The sequence below is a fragment of the Scleropages formosus genome, chromosome 25 (assembly GCF_900964775.1).
Source record: "Scleropages formosus chromosome 25, fSclFor1.1, whole genome shotgun sequence".
Classification (NCBI taxonomy): Eukaryota; Metazoa; Chordata; class Actinopteri; order Osteoglossiformes; family Osteoglossidae; genus Scleropages; species Scleropages formosus.
This window is the reverse complement of record NC_041830.1, coordinates 3445093-3465128: the sequence shown is the minus strand read 5'-3', so window position 1 is coordinate 3465128 and position 20036 is coordinate 3445093. Positions and strand designations below refer to the sequence as shown.

Here is a 20036-nt window from a genome sequence, read left to right as displayed (position 1 = left end):
TCAGTGGGCTTTGCTGTACTACTTGACCAACGTGTGTGTATGTATGTGTGTGTTCTTTCTTCCTCAGGGCTCTCCACTCTTCCATTCTTTACCACCACCACAACTACCACAGTGACCACACCCATAGCCTCCATGACCACACCCATAACATCAATTACCACACCTGCAATTACATCCACAGTACCCTGGACCACACGCCAGCCCACTGTTACCACCCGGCAACATTATCCCAGCCGCAGGACCACCACGCCGTCCCCGGTGACCACACCCCACGCCCCCACCATGACCACTACTTCCACAGCCCCGCCCCCTGCCATCACCAAACCTCATAGGCCCAAGCAGCTGCCAAAGTCCAAATTAATTCATCCATGTGAGTCGCACCCCTGCCTCCATGGCGGCACCTGCGAAGACGATGGTGAAGACTTCACCTGCATTTGTCCTGCTGGGAAAGGAGGCACAGTCTGTGAGAAAGGTGGGCTGCCAGTGTCCATGCCCAGCCCGGGGCAGGTTAGCGTTAGTAGAGTTGCAACAGAAATGCTATAATACACTAAGACGTGTGTTTCATACTCCATGTACCCACTCATGAAAAGTGTCCTGCACATCATCACCATGGTAATTGACAGCAGTTACTCTGGAAAGCCAGGCCAAGCCAGTCTGGGGTGGGCTCATGCCTTGTCAGAAACCCTCGCACTTTAATCAGGGTAGTCATTAAAAGAAGCACTGGAGACACTACTTGAGAGGAGAACCTGCTGACGCAACAAGCAGGAGAGTTGGCGATGACAAGCTGTGAAGTGTGTGGGAGGTAGCGTGCGTAAACACAGCAGGCGCGAAGCCACTCTTCGTGTAGATGCTGCTGGCACCACTCCAGCTTTGGCTCTGCCTCACGTTCTGCACACACACACACACACACACACACACACACACACACACACACACACACACACACACACACACACAGGCTGAAACCACTTGTCCCAAGCAGGGTTGCGGTGAGCCGGAGCCTAACCTGGCAGAGCAGGGTATGAGGCTGGAGGGGGGGGGACACACCCAGGACAGGATGCCAGTCTGTCACAAGGCACCCCAAGCAAGACTTTAACCCCAGACCCAGCAGAAAGCAGGACCTGGCCAAGCCCGCTGCGCTGCCACGCCCCTGACCTGCACATACACAATATCCAATAAGTGGTAATCATTCACATTCTGTGCCTTCCTCACCCACAGTGATCAAGTATTTTATCCCCGCCTTTGGAGGAAAGTCCTACTTGGCCTTCTCCACCATGAAGGCATATCACACGGTACGCATCGCCATGGAGTTCCGTCCCTCCGAGATGAGTGGGCTGCTGCTCTTCAACGGGCAGAACGGAAAAAAGGACTTCCTGTCGCTGGCGCTGGTGGCTGGACAGGTGCAGCTCAGGTGGGTGAGAGATGGAACTGCTGGGTCAGGGCTGTGGGCTGCACGTCCACCATGGGTGTGAGTGCAACTGATGTATTCTTGCAAGACGCCTTGGTTGTGGTCAAAAGTATACCTAGAGCACTTACAGTATGTAGGACACCACTTTCCTGAGCATATCTACAGCTGATCCATTCACTGGAACCATTACTCCAGCTCTTGGTTTCATGGAAGTCACCCCACTTGTGACTGCAAATACTGCTGATGTGCTGGCACAAGACACCGCAGCCATATCTGTAACCAAAGCTGGTTGTAATTTCTGTGATTTATTCAATTGTTGAGATTAATGACTTTCACCTTGTTATTATTTTATCCATTTATCTGACACTTTTCTCCAAAGTGACTTATAGCATTAAGCTACATATACTGATTTAACCATTTATACAGCAGGGTGATTTTTACTATATCACTTCGGGGTTCGTCCGTTGATCAAATGTACTGCAGCAGTAGGTGAGATTTGAACCTGGGTCCTTTGAGTGGAACGCAGCAGCTGTAACCACTACGCTACTTCCTGCTCCGAAGCTAAATTGAATGGCAGGCTGTTATTTATGGTGCACTTAAAAATATGAGTTGCTTATTAGTATTATTACCTCATTCCCAATTTATATGTTTTAATTTAGCTGCCTCTCCAAAGTGACTTACAGTGAATACTTATTTATGTTTAACGAACACCTTTTCATCCAGGGCTACTTACAGCGTTACATACGCTACAGTATGCTACCTACAGTCACCTGAATACTGTAACACACACCCATACACATAGACAATTTAGTCACCAACTGAATTTAAGAATTTAATTGAATTTAAGAATGCATTTTCACAGATATATACCTTTACTTATACATTTCTATTATATATTTATTTGTTTAGCTCTTGCTTTTTTCCAAAGCGACATAATTATTTGCCCATGATACACCAAGGCACTTCAGAGTAAGTACCCTGCTGAAGGATACAAATAAGACAGCTGGAGATGGGGTTTGAACCTATGGGACCAAAGGCAACAGTTCTAACCCATATGCTACCAGCTACCCCAAGCATTTTGCAGCCCTGCTTCTCCTGGGTCTTCTGATCACAGAGCCAGTTCTTACATCACTGTACCTCGTGCTTTCTCTGTAATGGTATGTGCTATGTTTGTGTGTCCAGGTTTAACACAGGCTCTGGCACAGGCTCTGTAATGAGCAGGGTGCGAGTGAAGCCGGGCCGCTGGCACCAGCTGGTGGTCACCCGAAACCGGCGCAATGCCATCCTTAGAGTGGATGGCGAGCCACAGGTGGAAGGCGAGAGCCCTCCCGGCACCGACGGCCTGAACCTGGATACGGACCTCTTCATTGGGGGTGTGCCGGAGGACCTGCTGCAGGAGTGAGGCTCTTTATATCATCGTAGTCATCATTATTGCCAACAGGAAAGACGGTTATCCCATTAGCGCCTGGCATTCGATTTATAGGGCATTGCCTGCAAATAGTTGTATACGAGCGGTGGTGGGGTGGGCCGTGTTGTCTTTCATTGGTTATCTTCACTGACATGTTTATTTTATTTATTTTTTCCTATTACATTTATTTCTTAACACTATATCAGTTTTTTTTTTTTCTTATGTGATAGAAATTCCGTTATAAATGAGTTTTCTCAAAAATAGTACACTGGGTTTTTCTACTGCTTTGCATGGACTGCAACGATTAATTTATTTTCAGACTCCTTCAGACAAAATGGGTTGACATTCAAGACCGTTTAAGAAATTTAAGGATCTACTTTAAGAACACATGTTTGAGGATATAGTTGCTGGAAAGATGTAGTGAAGTAAAATAATAGTAAAATTATAGTCAAGGTATTACTTAATTTTCAGTACTCTGAAGTGGCCTGATACCTTAATGATGGAGATGAAGGTGTATTTGAGAATAAGCACAAGAAGTTCTGTGGACAAATGTGTAATAATTGCTGTATCATCACTCACTGTGAGTTCTTGCTAACCCTTCAGCGTGAAGGAGAGGACGTCTGTGTCCTCGGGCTTCGTGGGCTGTGTGCGCACCCTCGACGTCAACAACATGGTGTACAACCTGCAGGAGAAGGCCGGCCACGTGCTTTACGGGTCCAATGTGGGAGAGTGTGGAAACAACCCCTGTGTGCCCAACCCCTGCCGCAATGGAGCTACCTGTCAGGTCAAGGAGGCCGAGATGTTTCACTGCAAGTGTGCCGGACAGTTCTCAGGTGGGGCCCTGCACCCATATCCCCATGTTTTGGGCATCAGTCCATATACCACAGCTTACATTTCATATATTGGAGGAATTTCAGTTATCGGCTTTTAAATCCGAGGTGCGCTGACACCAGAATCAGACCATGGTAAGGCAGGATGAAGAGTACTGCACGAGTTACAAGAGTATATATAGATGAGGTCGTTGCCCGAGTTGTTGTCTTTTTTGTGTAATGTTTGTACTGGAAATTGAGGAGAGGAAAACAAAAAAAACACCCAGTGTGAAGAAGGTGAGGGAAATAAACCTCTGAGTGTCCAAATATCAGTGGTTGCCCACCCTTCCTGGGCATTCTGTGGTAACTGTAGGCCAGTGCTGATTGGTCCCTTCTGGGACCTATATTAAAATATGTTGTGTTTTTTCATACACAGTGCTTATTGTTCTGCACAAGCATATTTTTGATTGTTACTGAGTTATTTTACATCCTCAACAGATACTTTATTCTGTACAACAGCTGGTATCAGTTTTGAGCATGTGAGGCACAACTGGCATGATTTTAACCCTCAGTAGTGTTAGTCTAGATATTTTTCTTTAGTTTATTATACACACATTTTTCATTATAAAATCAACTATACGTTTAACTTCTGGAGGCATATTTTTAGTCCAGGAACAAATTTTTTTAAGAGTAATTTTTTTTGGCAAATAATGACAATTGAACCCCCACACAATAATAACGTGATTAGCAGGGTGATTTAATTAAGTGAATTATCCTAATTTTATAAGGAATGAATCTACAATATAGAGAAACCATTTTGACACTCTTACATTTAATGTTTTAAGCATTTATGGTATGATGACAGAAATGAAAACAACTTGTGAAACAAGAAGAGGTTTAATTAAGAAAATTCAAATGCCTTAGTAGCCATCCTTGATGGAATGGGACTAGGATCTCTGTGGATGTTCACTAGCTCTAGAGGAGAACTTTTGGAATATTGCAGAATAAGGGTAGGTGCCACCATACTGTATGTACACTATACTCAGCTTTGCCTTATGTTAGTCTTTAGCTGAGGTCATCATGGAATCACACTGATTAGCTAACTTATTTAACAATGGCAAACGCCTAATAAGGTAAGTTTTACTTCTCTCTGGTGCAACTGGTTGAGGTTAGAACAAGACTAATCACAAGCACACAGCAAACTTCACATTTGGTCATTTGTATCACAGGCTGGCTCCCGGGCATAGAATTATGTTTTGAACGTTTGGATCTAACAGTAACTTAATATCTTGCCAGTAAGTATCTTACATAACAGTAAGCCCTTTTCCTACTCTTCATCTGAAAAAAAATACTTCTGTAAGCCTTGGATTTTTTTACTTTAGAGGAGGATGAGTTCAGCTTTGCCAAACGTAATTCTGTGTGTGTGTGTGCGTTGGTTTTCTTTCAACTTCTGGAACGGTTGCAGGTCCAACTTGTGCCGATGCCCACAATCCATGTGACCCGAACAAGTGTCATCCATCTTCCCGATGCCAAGTGCAGCCAATGGGGGGGTACAAATGTGAATGTCCAATGGGACGTGAGGGGACCCACTGTGAGAAAGGTAGGACAAAGCAGAACTGTTTGGTTAACATACCTCATGACCGAGGCTAGTGACACTAATGTGAAACAGGCAGAGAAAGAGTATATGCTCAGACCTTTTATAACAAAGCACCATGATAACAACTTAAAAAATATAGCAGTTTTCATACAACAGGCTTGTTGTTCAGGACAACAGCAATTTCAAATGTTACGTAGTCATTTTATTTCCATAATACAGACATGTGTCGCTTAACGATGGGGATACGTTCTGAGAAATGCATCGTTAGGCGATTTCGTCATTGTGCGAATGTCATAGAGCGTACTTATACAAACCTAGATGTTATAGCCTCGGTCATAGTGTGTACTTCTACAAACCTAGATGTTATAGTCTCGATCATAGTGTGTACTTATACAAACCTAGATAGTATAGCCTCGATCACAGTGTACTTATACAAACCTAGACGGTATAGCCTCGATCACAGAGCGTATTTATACAAACCTAGATGTTATAGCCTCGGTCATAGTGTGTACTTCTACAAACCTAGATGTTATAGTCTCGATCATAGTGTGTACTTATACAAACCTAGATAGTATAGCCTCGATCACAGTGTACTTATACAAACCTAGACGGTATAGCCTCGATCACAGAGTGTATTTATACAAACCTAGATGTTATAGCCTCGATCACAGAGCGTACTTATACAAACCTAGATGTTATAGCCTCGGTCATAGTGTGTACTTATACAAACCTAGATGGTATAGCCTCGATCATAGTGTGTACTTAGACAAACCTAGATGGCATAGCCTCGATCACAGATTGTACTTATACAAACCTAGATGGTATAGCCTCGATGCAGTCAAGAGACACAGTAAACACAACAGATTACGAGAGTTACCGTGATTTTTAAAGTCACCAATCCACCTCAGCAGCATGTCTTTGGACTGTGTGAGAAAACCCATGCAGACACAGGGAGAACATGCAAACTCCACACAGATTAACCAGGGATTAAACGTACATCCTCTTTTACCATGCATGTGCACCCGCCGTGTCACCTTGCTGCCCTTTTTATTTTGTACAATGGCTGTACAATGTTTGTATCAGTGATATACAGTACATTTGGAGTCTCAAATACAACGGGCTGTTTCTTGGTATCTGGCTTATATCCTTTAGTCATGCTTCTTCCATAACAACAGCTATATACTTTATACCTCCCATTACAGGCATAATGTCAATTGATCATAATCCTTGTTTCAGGCACATACAAGTCACAGCTGAAACAGCTGATTCAACACTATTATTACTGTCAACTCATTTATCTGACAGTTTTTTCAGAAGCAATTTACAGTCTTACGCTACCTACACTGATTTACCCATTTGTAAAGCAGGGTCATTTTCACTGTCAATTCAATGTAGTTACTTTGATCAAAATGTTACAGATGGAGATGTGATTGGAACCTGGGTCCCACCTTATTACTACCTTTTAAAGTTAAACTGAAAAAAATTGGAAAAATTTTACTGTTAACTCAGTTTTTTAAAATCTTAAACAACTTTACCAACATGAATCCTCCTACACTACTGTAAATACAGCCTTAGTGTTGTCATAAAATGAAGATAATCTAGAGTAAAAAATTGAGTCTCTACATGCTTTGCAGATTGAAAGACAAGCAGGGATCTTATGGACTCTCTTTTGTTTCATTATAAACACACACATTGACTGAAACTGCTGGTCCTAAGCGGGGTTGCGGTGAACCGGAGCCTAACCCAGCAACACAGGGCGCAAGGCTGGAAGGGAGGGGACACACCCTGGATGGGACACCAGCCTGTTGCAAGGCACCGCAAGCGGGACTTGAACCCCAGACCAGCCATGACAGCAGGACTCGGCCAAACCCGCTGCACCACCATGCCCCCTTTTGTCATAGACCTTTTTGAGCCAAACTTTTAAAATTCTTCTTTGACATTCCATTAGACAAGGGTTTTTTGATAAAGCTTCAGTGAAAATGCCATATTAAAAGACAAGCTGGAAATAATCATTTTTGTCACAAATACTATATAGTATGTTTATATTGTCATGTATAAAAATACAACCAGAAACAGTTTTTTTCCCCCATTAGAAATATTAACTGGGGGACAGCTGGTAGTATAGTGATTAGAGCTACTGCCTTTGGACCCAAAGGTTGCAGGTTTAATTCCCTCCTCTGGCAGTCGCACCCTTGAGCGAGGTACTTAACCTGAATGGCTCCAGTAAAACTACCCACCTGTATATCTGGAGTTTGAGTTCTGCTTGGAGTATCTTGTGACAGACTGGTGTCCCCTCCCCCTCCAGCCTTGTGCTCTGTGTCGCCGGGCTAAGTTCCAGTTCACCGCGACCCTGCCCGGGACAAGCAGTTTCAGACTCTGTGTGTGTGTGTGTGTGTGTGTGTATGATTCTGCTGTTTTAGCGATGTGTTTTCGCATCGTTGTTCCCTTTTATCTCCATCATGATTGTGTGTATCTATGCTGAGCAGGGGGCCATAAAACATTTTAAATGCTCCGGGGGCTGTGAAGTAAAACTGCGGGGACTGGGCTGTGCCGCTGTTTGCATCGTTTCTGACATTGCTGCCTACTGGTGGGCTGCTTTCTCCCACCCACAAATAATGCACTCATTTGAGACCCCGTTTGAAGTTCTCGCTCGCACTTTGCACCCGCCATATTTCTTTCGCACCTCATTTAAATTCTCACAGATGGTTCCGGAAGCGAGAGCTATAAAAAGAATGATTCATTAAGCCAGAAGAGAAATGGTAGAAGCAACTGCAAGATACTCAACATTACCTGTGTGGAGTGCTAATGTGTGGGAGAGTTCCCATTTCCAGAGAGAAAACAAGCACAGAGTCCGTGCTAAGGGATGCAGAAAATCAGCAGTGCCCAGATCAATCAAGGGAGACCTTAGGCTAAGTGGATTTGTACAGCAGAGGGCATAGTGGTTAGAACTGCTGTGCTGTACTCAAAGCACCTAGGTTTGGATCCCACTTGGTCCTTTGTTCAAGTACTTACCTAAGTTATTCTGGTAAATTTGACCCAGCCGTATAAAAAAAAAAATCAAGTATCTTAACGTTGTAAGTCGCTTTGGAAGAAATTGTTGGCTAAATGAATAAATGATTATACCTGAAAGCCAGAAATTAAATAAGTAAATGGGTAAATCATTTAAAACTTTTTCTAACCTTTTCTGGCAATTTGGAGTCAACTAATAATTACTGATAATTAGAACAGGAATTTAAGTGAGTTATGATTATTGATAAAAGTGCTCAGAGTTTGTCCTGCAGGGCCAAGTTTGGTCAGACTTTGAGTTTCATTACCAAGCTGTACAATGGCAGCAGTCTCCATGTTCTTGTGAATGGACTCATGCTCAAACCAATTTGGCCAGGGACGAGTTAGGAGACTTAAGATCAGCTGGAGTCTTATTACACCTAGCTGCCTAGTGAATCAAAGTGAATCCAAGGCTGCTGAGCCAGACAAGCTATATGGGGCAAAGACAACCTCTGATTTATCCTGATTTTACCCGTTGGTCAGGGGGCTGGTGCCTGCTTTGCCACACTTCAGCCCCTGCATCCCCATTGCGCATAGTTTTCTCTTCTTGTGCTTGTTGACAGCTTTTACAGTTTCACATAAATGTTTTGTCTCTGCCCCCTGTCCCCCTAATCCGGTCTAATGGCCAACTCAAGAGCTAGGACCCAGCACTTCATTGAATAGGCAGTGTGAGGGCCATTTAAGGGCTGTTTGGAAAACACCTGGTAATGTAATCCCAGAACCAGAGATGGGTCAAATCAGGAATGAAACACAGCTGGCTGCAGAAAAGCGTCTCCACATTTACTTGTGTCTTGTTCTTCTCAGAATCCAAGGGTGACAAGAAAGAGGCCTTCCTCCCATTTTTCAGTGGCAATTCCTACTTAGAGCTGAAGGGCTTGCAAGATTATGGGATTGATCTGCAGTAAGTTAAACAACTCCTCATGTACAAATCGAGTGAAACACACTTGTACAAATCAAGATAGTGTGCTGATTGGCAACAAAGGTAATATACAAACATCTTGGGGTAGATATTTACTCTGCAGCACCATACTATGTCAGTAGAGGTCTAGGTGGTAAATATTTTCTTTGCATACAGGTAATTGGTCACAGATATTCCATGAACAAGGTATGAGGAGATTGTGTTTGGCTTTCCTTCTTCCAGAGAAAAGGTCAACATAACAGTGGTATTTTTGGCCAATGACTCCAATGGCATGATCTTCTACAATGGCCAGAAGACTGATGGAAAAGGAGACTTCATCTCTCTGTCCCTGAATGATGGTGTTCTTGAGTTTAGATATGATCTTGGCCGGGGTCCTGCTGTCATCAGGTAGGTGCTACAACTACTGGACAAGGTTTCTGATACTCAGATAGTCCTACTGTCATTGCTTTGTCTCCCCTGTCACCAGACAAAATCATTGCCTACCTGTATGTTAGCTACCACTAAGAGGATCCAAGTAAAATGAAGGTTAAAGATAAATGTGAGACCTATGTCACTTATGAGAGAATGTGCTCTGAAACGTGCATTTTAATCATAGTGAGTTTGTTCACATTTTGCACTATGGCGAGTTTATGGCTTGTCCATACTCAGTTGTGGATGACTGTGTATGTCACTGATGTTTACAGGAGCAAGGAAAAGGTGAAGATGAATGTGTGGAATACGGTCAGCCTCGTGCGTACCAACCGCAAAGGGAATATCACTGTCAACAACAAGGACACGGTCAAAGGGGAGGCACCGGTAGGAAGGTTAATGGGTGATGTGGGAAGTGTGGGATGAGATCTCTGCAGTAGGGGGCTTCTTCTCTGCGGTTCGGTGGCTGTGAGATGTCTGTCGTCCACAAGAAAGCCTTTGCACTCCACTCGGCCTAAACATGATGCTTTATCTTTCATTTGCTGTCGTGTGACCCTACATGCAGCAAGAGACTGAAGGAGGCGTTAGACTGATCCAGCCTTGCAGTGGAGGAGCAATTTTTGGAGGATTAAATATTGCACTGCAACATGAAAAGAGTTTCTTGTCTTGAATCTCTTCAGATATGATTCCGCCCAATCTATATTGCTCTTGGAAGGTTCAGCTCTTCTGAGTGCTTTAATCGGAGCGCCGAAGCAAGGCTCTGTACGCAGCAGCCGTTGGCAGCTCATCGGCTTGAAATCTTGGCACTCGCTTGATTTAATCCTGCTAGTCTCCATGCACAGAACTCAAGTAGACAAGTGGGCAAGGTGAAAGCTATTGTACTTCCAAATAGGTACAGCGGTCCTGGCTTGATTCTGACTGTAAGGGGTATAGCGCAGAAATTTCCAGTGAGAACCAGTCTGCAAGTCTGCCAGGCAGTCCGGTTACTTTCTGCCATATAATTCTTCATTGTAGAGGTGTATTGCACATCTTCATTATGGACGCACACACCCGAGCATTAGATTTTAGGTCCTCTTGTTAACAGAAGGAGACTTATTTCTCCTCCTACGTGTTCTGGTTGTGTTTCATGCCAGCCACAGAAGCAGTAAATCCTATTAAAGTGAGAGGAGGGGACTGTAAAACTGGTGAAGACCCATGTCGAATGTTTCGTGGCCTGATTCCAACAGCCACGTTTACAAGGAGAAAAGGACAACGTTTGAGTGTGACGCAGAAGCTTTGTTCCAAGGAGTCGTGATATTGTTAAGGTTCTGTGACCCTCATAGTTCATTTTTGGATTGGAGTGACTGGCTGTTTGTTCTCCAATGAATTGTCTGCACATTTATTGTCCTGCTTCTTCTTCTCCAAATGGCATCATCTTTATTCTGTGCACTGTTTACCAGCAAACAGCTGACATCTTCTCCTCCTCTGTTCTCTTCCTTCCAACCTCTTTCTTTCGTGCACTGTCTGGATTTCAGAAATCACGTAAGGTAATGACTACAGCTCAACAGGCCGTTACCCTTCGTGTCCTCAGTATCATCCCCAAGTAGACGTCCACTCCTCATTCCAAACCCATCTCCGTACATCACATGTAGACCGTAAGGAAATGATAAAGCAGGGGTAGTTTCCTAGCTGCCATCCCACTTTCACATTTAGAAGAAGGAACTCTGTGTGGCTTTCACTTGGATTAATTTCAGCCACCGGGGCTCTAGTGCAGTTCAATTCTATTTGGTCCAGTGCCGCCTATGAAAAAAACAATGCATGACAACAGACTCAAAGCCATGCAGAGTTTTCATGCACATCCCTGACTACCCAGCTCCACCCCTCCTCAACTGTCACACTCCCGTGCACGGCCTTGCCCCCTGCTGGTGGTTCCTCTACTCTGCAGCTGCATTAGACCAGGTGGCACTGGCTCCAGGCTCCTGACAGGCCAGCATTGGCTTCTGGGCTGCATGAGAGGCCCTCTCCAGCTGGCCATTCATGTCTGTTCTGGACACAACACCTAGCATAGCACAGCTCGACGTCCACTGCATGCTCATCTTTGTGGATAAACAAGGGGAGAGTGTGACGCCAGCAGCCACCAGTGTGTTTGGCAGTTGCGTCCTCTGCTAGCAATTAGCTTGGCTCTTCCTCAGGCCAATTTGTGGCCTACATAAAACAAAGAACTGAGATGCTTAATAAGCAGGGCCTCCTCCTAAAGTCCTGCTCATGCAAAACTGGATTTCTGCTCAGGTTGGAGAATGCTCATTTCATGGCTGTCCAGTGTATAAATCTCATAAACAGATGAGGTTTATACAGACACCCCTCTACTTACGTAAATTTGACTTACGTTAATCCTGATTTACGTAAAAAATTCCCGGCATACACCTTATTTACGGATAGCGCTTTTACTTTACGCAAAACATCTGAAATACGTGAAGCGCAAGTCGGTCATAGCCGGACAAGGCAGGAAGCTGCATCTTCCCAGTTCCTGTGTGTTTTGAGCCATGAACGCATCCCAGCTCGTAAGTGGAGTGCTTTTTTCCCATATTTTTTAGCCATTTCATTATTCGCAATGCCTGGTGGTAAACGTGCACTTGTAGGAAAACAAGAACCGTCTCACAAGCATACAGCAATCGATTTGGAGATGAAATTGAAAACGATAAGGATGTATGAAGGTGGACAAAGATTACCGTCTGTAGCACGGGAACCAGGTTTAGCCGTATTGACTGTGAATACGATAGTGAAGGGTGCTGGAATCTGACATATGTAACTTTTCACTTAGGGGTTGAAGGACAGTCTTTGAGGGGTGTCTGTACTTAAAGCAGAGAATTCAAACAACTTGCCCATTATCATGTTCCATTGACAACATTCAAATAACGTAGCATCTTGTTGTTGCTTTGTTCTGTGCTTAGTGACGGTACTTTTAAGCAGAGTGAGGGTCGGTGTGTTGCCATGGCGTCGGTGTGACTCCCATGCTGTTTGCATTCCAGGATGGTCACTCATCTCTAAACCTGAAGGAGACTCTGTTTGTGGGAGGAGCTCCAGATTTCAGCAAGTTGGCACGGGCAGCTGCTTTGAAAGATGGCTTTAAGGGGGCCGTCCAGAAGGTAAGTGCTGCTCTCGGTTTAGCAAAACTTCAAACTGCCATGATTTCATGAAGCAGTGGCACAGGTTCAAGGTCCCACTGTTCAGTCAACCGGGAGAGCTGGATAATGGGGGTGGCAAGATGTGGGTTTGATCCCTGCTCAGTCTGTGTGAAGTTTGCATGTTCTCTCCATGGGTTTCTTCTGGGTGCTCTGGTTTCCTCCCATAGTCTAAAGACATGCTGGTCAGGTTCACCCATAGTGTGTGAGGGACAGAGAGAGTGTGTGTGTTCCACTGATGTATGGATGAGTGACTCATTGTAAGTAGTGTATCTAGCAGTGTAAGTCTTTGGATGTTCTCGTTTCCTCCCACACTCCAAAGACATGCTCTTCAGGTTCACACAGAGAGAGTGTGTTCCACTGCTGTATGGATGAGTGACCCATTGTAAGTAGTGTATCTAGCAGTGTAAGTCACCTTGGTGAATAAGGTGTGTGGGCTGGTAACACTACATAGAGTTTATTGAAAGTTGCTTTGGAGAAAAGCCTCTGCTAAATAAATAAACGTAAATAACGGTGGAAATCAAGTATAGTCTGTGTTCTTGATCATCACAACTGTATCTGAGTTCCATCCAGCTCTGGTGTTTGACGCAAAACTTCTCCATTTCAATTCTGTATTCCTTTTTCCAGTTCCCTGTTCCATATGACAGCTCGATATTCCATATTCTAAGACTGAAAGACCCAGTAGAAAACATCCAACTATAGTGACAATGGACAAATTGCATGGCGAAATATATACCAGTGCTCTAAATATCTGATAGCATCCAAACTGAGCTAGCACTGTAGGTGGAGATGGCTGTTCCAGGTGACTGAGTGTAAAAAGGTGTGAACAAGTGATTCGATACTGTGCTGCTCATTTTTTATAACCTTTAAGAAATGGCTCAACTAGCAGTTTTCTGTAGCATAGGTCTCTTATAGAATATGACAATAACATGCTTTTGAGTGTAAGTTTTAATTTTTGACATTTGAATGGTTCTCCATTTTTGTATTCAGAACTGAGGTCTGGAGATCATGCTCACAATGTTTAAATTGCCGCCAAAGTGGCAGGTGGTGACATTGCCCCTCTCTCACTGAAAGGTCCCGAAACAATGCTTATCTGAGAACGAGATGGTTAAAGCACTCAGAATCAGAAGGCACAACAGGAATATCTTAAGAGTCCATCCTTGAAACTGGTTCTTTTTTTTCTAAAATTTCCAATGCCCAAAGTCTTGACAGTTAAGTCCACATAAAGCCATGTGTCCTGGTGTCTGCAGTCGTCTGACCTGGCTCTCTGTGTGTGTGTGTGTGTGTGTGTGTGTGTGTGTGTGCGTGTGTGCGCGTGTGGTTGTCCAAAGATCACCCTGATGGGCACTCCGATCCTGAGCCGCGCCAACGCCCTTCGCTCCAGCGACGTCTCTATGTACTCGCACCACCCCTGCGCCCAGAATGTATGCCAGAATGGGGGTCTCTGCCTCCCCCTGCTGGAGCGGTACGAGTGCATCTGCCAGCACGGCTTCAGCGGCACACAGTGCCAGAACGGTGAGGGATGTTTGTGCGTATATTTAACCCTAACCTCTGCTGGGTTTTAAATGGGGGATACACTGAATAAAGGGTACACCAGTGAAGACACTTCAGAGCCCCTCACCGAAGCCTCACAGAAGTTCTCCTCACAGTAAATATGATTCTCATGTCTCCTTAGTGCTTTTGAGCATAAGCAAAAAAAGTGTTCCCGTTGGCGGGCTCATTGTGCATCCAATCCTTCACAGCCATCTACGAGAAGTCCGCTGGTGAGACGGAGTCCATCGCCTTTGACGGGAAGACATTTATTGAGTACCACAACGCAGTTACTAAAAGGTAAAAAGATGCTAGCTGGGCAGCAGCTTCTCAATCACTGTTTGTCGCTGAACATACATAGTTCTTTCCTTTCCAGGGTGTGTGCCCATATGAGACTCACCAGTGTGACAACACCTCTTACTTAATTTCCATTTTGGTTCGAAGTTTGCTCTTGTCTTCTGCAGCTAATGGCCTTTCCGCAGTCTGGGCCCGGTCTGTTTAATCAGCACGGCCGCCCCAATTAAAAGGCCGCCACGAGTCTTACCCCTCCCTGCACACGCACGTAAACCCACACACACATACAAATGCATGCACCCAAGTCAGCCTCTTATTTAGTTCGCCCGTGCTTTAAGAGCCCCACCAGGCTTATCTGCTCTCTTCCTTTTCTTAATTGCCTTCAGCACATTGCACATCGGTTGCCCAGATGTGTCCTTTTCCTTTGCACTGCGGGTTTGGGGAAACGCGATGGTCCAGATTACGAGACTTCAAATAATTAGTGTTCGCCTCCATCAGCCAGTGGCATGTGACGGAGGGAAAATTGCTATACGGACACACCTTTCATTCTTGAACTCCATCACTGGTGCTGCCAGTGTGTGCAACTAGGGTTAGAAAAGCAAATGAATCAGAATTTTTATATGCCTTTATTATTATTATTTTATTATTGTCATCATCATCTGCAGGTGCTGTTATGCAACTTGTTAAAATTTAAGCTTTGTAGAACTGCGAAGAGCGATACTCATTTGTAGTCTGATTGTAAACATACAAACAGATGCACATTCATCTATTTACAATACATTTGTTTTGGAATGTTGTACTTGTCCATGTGCTGTCATTCGTGACCTTTCCTGTCAGAATCTAGTTCGTCTGCTGCTTTGTCTCTCTGTCCGTGTCTATCTGTCTGTCTCTCTGTTTGCTTTATATGAATGTGCCTGTTGTCTCTTTCCTGCTCTCAAGCCAACTGACCAATGAGATCCCAGAGTAAGTACACCTGTAGAGTTTGGGTGTTTAAAAGTTATTTCAATTTCCACTTAGAACAGGAAATACTCTTCCATGCTTAACATGAGCACTCCTGTTAGCACATTGTATGGTCTGCTTTAAGACCAGGGCAAATTAGCACAGAACAGGGGTGTTACACTGTGTTTTCTGGTTGATGCTGAAAAGTCGTCATGCTCCAGTTCCCAGGAGTGCATGTTCGCATGTCAGACAAGCATTGTGGTCAGACTCATAACACGGTCCCGGATGTAATTGAAATAAGCACTTGTGTTGCTGCATGTGCTCCTTGAAAGAGAGTTAAGAAAATTAGATTGCCCCTGCACCTTGTCCTGAATGTTAACTACTGCAATAATACATATAAGCATTCTAACTACAAGTCTCCTGTATTCCGTTTCCCTTGTTCATTAACACTTATAAAACAGTTTAATCTTTGAATCAAGAGTTGTTCGTTTTCAAATTAGGAAAATGCCTAATGTCTAACTGACATAATTAATCCTTGAAACTACTTTAAAAATGCATTATTCCTAAGAAGTGCTGAAACGGACAGCAGTGTTTGTTTTCCCGTAATCTTAGTAACTAGCAGCGGAAAATCCTGAAGTCCAGTTTACACAGATTTAAGCCAAGTAGATCCTTCAGAAACCTCCCTGCATATTTAGCGCTGTAATTTTATTTCCCTGAATGCAGAGCCATAATTTGAATACTGAGGCCAAGCTAGAACAGAAGAGGACTGCTCATCAATAAAGCCTTTGACCCATTAAAGGAGAAACATTAACTAGAATGTTCTTGACATCTAGACGAGAAGTATGGCTTCAGGGAGATGCTCTGGAGTCACTCCAAGGCTACCTAGGGTTTTAATTGATGTCACTTCTTCCATGAACGAAATTCAGGATTAACTCCGTTCTCCGATCAGTGGGCCAAGAAGTCTTTCTGAATGAGCATCATCGATCAGCCACAATTCGGTGTTGAGTGCTGCCGCGAAAGTTCATGAATTCCCCTCGTCACATTAGAGTGGGGCCGCTGTGTCGGCTCTTTCAATAATCACGCCTCTCATTTACAGCAGGCCCGGTCGATCTTCCTTCACTGTGCCGCATCCCGTAAACTGGGATTGATCGCCTCCTGTGCGTCAGGAGTGGCCAATCTTAAATATTTGCTTTTCTCATAATGAGACTTTTGACACCTCTCATTGCGGCTAAACTGCCTTATTTTACCTCTCTGTCTAAACAAGCATAAATCCTTCCATGATTAATGAAAGCTCACTCAGAGCAAACACCCTTGATAAGGAAGCCTGAACTACCTGCTGTATTGATACTTTCGAACCTCTGTAGGACCCATGTTCACATGGCAGAGTGTTCTTCTTTCCCAGCCTGACTGTAGGGACTCTGGAGTATATTGAAAGTGTAGTCAGGTGTATGTGGTGCAGCTCACAGCTGGAGCCCATTTGTAACTCCCAGGTATCATCATGGGGGGGTCGAGGGTCATTCTGCCCCTCACTCTTACTGCATGCCCTTCATTCTCTCCCCTGCTCCTTAAGTCCCAAGTCACTGGAGAGTCCATCAGACCAGAGGTGAGTGGTGAGCAATATCCTCCCCACACTGGCATGCTGCCCTCCCCAGTGCCATCCACATGCCCTACTTGCTCCTGCTCTCCTTTTCGGGAGCCAGTAGGGAGTGCATGACGAAGCCTCTTAGTGATTTCCACTCTGTCGTCCAACCACAACCTTATTAAGAATAAAACCCATATGCACATTAAAAGCTCTTTTAGGGGTTATGTTATAGGTAGGAATGAGCCGTGACACTGAGGATTCTGAGGTTTAATCTAGAAATTACTGCTAAGGGTTGTTTCATTTACTTTCTCAAATATAAATCTTATGTAAAGTGTATAGTCGGGGGGGGGTTTGACCGGGTCCTGCTCTCCGGTGGGTCTGGGGTTGGAGTCCCGCTTGTGGTGCCTTGCGACAGACTGGCGTCCCGTCCTGGGTGTGTCCCCTCTCCCTCCAGCCTTAGTGACCCCTGCTTGGGAAAAGCAGTTTCAGACTGTGCGTGCGTGCGTGCGTATAGGGGGCGCGGTGGCGCAGCGTGTTGGACCGCAGTCCTGCTCTCCAGTGGGTCTAGGGTTCGAGTCCTGCTTGGGGTGCCTTGCGACGGATTGGCGTCTCGTCCTGGGTGTGCCCCCTCCAGCCTTATGCCCTGTGTTGTCGGGTAGGCTGCGACCCCGTATAGGACAAGCGGTAGAAAGTGTGTGTGTGTGTGTGTGTGTGTATATATATATATATATATTATAATATACTATGATAGCAATAATTATATACCGTAATTACTAGTTATACTATATGATAAACTATATATTATATAATTAATATATTATTTAGGGGGTGCGGTGGTGCAGTGGGTTGGACTGCAGTCCTGCTCTCCCGTGGGTCTGGGGTTCAAGTCCCGCTTGGGGTGCCTTACGACGGACTGGCGTCCCATCCTGGGTGTGTCCCCTCCCCCTCCGGCCTTACGCCCTGTGTTACCGGGTTGGCTCTGTGACCCCGTATGGGACGAGCGGTTCTGAAAGTGTGTGTGTGTGTGTGTGTGTGTGTGTGTGTTATTTATATAGTATTTATATTTATTATATATATGTGCATGATGTTTGTTGGGCTGTCCTCAGTGCAGTACAGAAACCGTGATGCCCTTCTTCCAAGCCTGCTGTTAAGAGAGCTCACGGAGTGTGTTCACCTGTAGAATCTCTGTGTTGAAAAATCCAGTTAATCTCCATTTAGACACAAAAGTAAATAAACAGGTATTGCCAGTTATACAGACCTAATTTGTTCCTGAAAACAGTCCATATGCCAAAGTCTGTAAACCGGGAGATTCTCTCCTGTTATTTTACACGGGAAAAAAATATACGTTCCTGGACTTTAGAAAACGCACCCAGATATTTCCACAAACACTTAAAAAAAACAGTCTCATATTAGCAAATGAACAGTCTTATAAAAAACGCTTCCTAGGACTGGCCCTACATAACATGACATTTTTCGTATTGTATTTTCAGGCTTTCCACTTTTTAGAACATGATGTTTGTAGAGTTGTACCAGTGTAAACCTACATTGATGTTTTTAATGCTGTCCTCATTATGGGACAACAACATGTATGAAGAGTTCCAACGTTATGTTTGTAGGGCTGTCCCCAGTGCAGGTCAAACAGCATGATGTTTGTAAGGCAGAACTGTGATTGTAGTGCTGTCCCCAACACAACATGATGCTTGCAGAGTAGTATCATGATGTTTGTACTGCTATTTCCAATATAAGGCAAAAACATGATGTCTTTGGGGTTGTCCTTGATGTAGGATAACTACATAATTTTTGTAGGACTTCCTCCAGTGCAGTGCTGCGGCAGAGTCCCTGTAAAACTGGTTTACTAATATGGTATGATATTTTGGCTGTGGCTCCATAGGGTCACTGTGGTGTTAGCTTGGCTTCACTGTCCAGCGGAGAGAGCATGTCTGGAGAGCTGGCAGCTGTTTCCATCTAAATGTTTTATCTTCTGTTTTTTGTGCTTATATCTGTCTATATGCCTCTACGTTTGTTGTGCTAACACCATGTTACATCTATTTGGCGTCCTGTGTTGTGTCATGCTTCTTTATTGTGTTCGTGTACAGTATGTGTGAAATGTTGAGACTCCTGCTAATTGCTCTTCTTAGCTCTTTATTTGGTGTCTCAAAGCACAAACCAAGCTGAACTCTCTCTTCCAAAAAAAACCACCCATTGTTTAAAAAAAGTTTGAAAGCCTGTACGCTCCATGGCCTTCCAGGACCAGGTGTGAAGATCTTTGTCTAAAACCATCCATACAGACATGGCCTCCAAAGTTTAGTCACTCTATCTGAACTTAGCTCATCGTGGTTACTTGAATTTCCTGATTTCCAACATGGGCTGAGGAGCAATTGAGCTACTAGAAAGTCCGGGCAATTAGGAGGAAGTGGTGGTTGCTAAGAGGTGATGAGTCAGCAGAGGCAGTACTGTGCTGGAGAACAGTGGTTCAGGAATTCTGACAGTGTCCTGATCATCTCACCACAGCGAGAAGGCCCTTCTGGTGAACAAGTTCGATCTCAGCATCAGGACGGAGGCCACGCAAGGCCTAATCCTGTGGAGCGGCAAGGGTACAGAGCGCTCCGACTATATTGCCCTGGCCATTGTGGACGGCCGTGTGCAGATGACCTATGACCTGGGTTCCAAGCCTGTAGTGCTCCAGTCAACAGTGCGCGTCAACACCAATCGCTGGATCCGAATCAAGGCCAGCAGGTATGGGGGGTAGACTGATGAAAAACAGACCTGCATCATAAGAAACTAAAAATGTGTGGTTCGTTTCAAGCCATATATTTTTAAAGGCACTGACACACAACAAGCTGGCACTGAATGTTATAATACTGTCACCTCATTACTGCTTGGGGAATGGGAGGTCATTAGCACCCTGACGCTAAGACTACTGATTACAGAGCCTC

At 44.5% G+C, this 20036-nt stretch overlaps 1 protein-coding gene across 5 annotated transcripts in view; it reads left to right on the top strand.

Moving 5' to 3' along the window:
* Positions 1-20036, top strand: part of agrn (agrin) — a 230540-nt gene that overhangs the window by 204592 nt on the left and 5912 nt on the right. For 2 of the 5 annotated variants that reach the window (XM_029249477.1, XM_029249479.1), the window contains 14 exons: positions 68-472; positions 1219-1411; positions 2591-2806; positions 3420-3649; positions 5091-5225; positions 9072-9168; positions 9409-9573; positions 9870-9981; positions 11109-11120; positions 12603-12719; positions 14087-14270; positions 14498-14585; positions 17089-17121; positions 19612-19836. In XM_029249477.1, coding sequence (XP_029105310.1) covers positions 68-472; positions 1219-1411; positions 2591-2806; positions 3420-3649; positions 5091-5225; positions 9072-9168; positions 9409-9573; positions 9870-9981; positions 11109-11120; positions 12603-12719; positions 14087-14270; positions 14498-14585; positions 17089-17121; positions 19612-19836 — 2212 coding nt within the window. The remainder of the gene's footprint in view (positions 1-67; positions 473-1218; positions 1412-2590; positions 2807-3419; positions 3650-5090; positions 5226-9071; positions 9169-9408; positions 9574-9869; positions 9982-11108; positions 11121-12602; positions 12720-14086; positions 14271-14497; positions 14586-17088; positions 17122-19611; positions 19837-20036) is intronic. The other 3 variants (XM_018742004.2, XM_018742007.2, XM_018742003.2) reach the window with 2 other exon arrangements.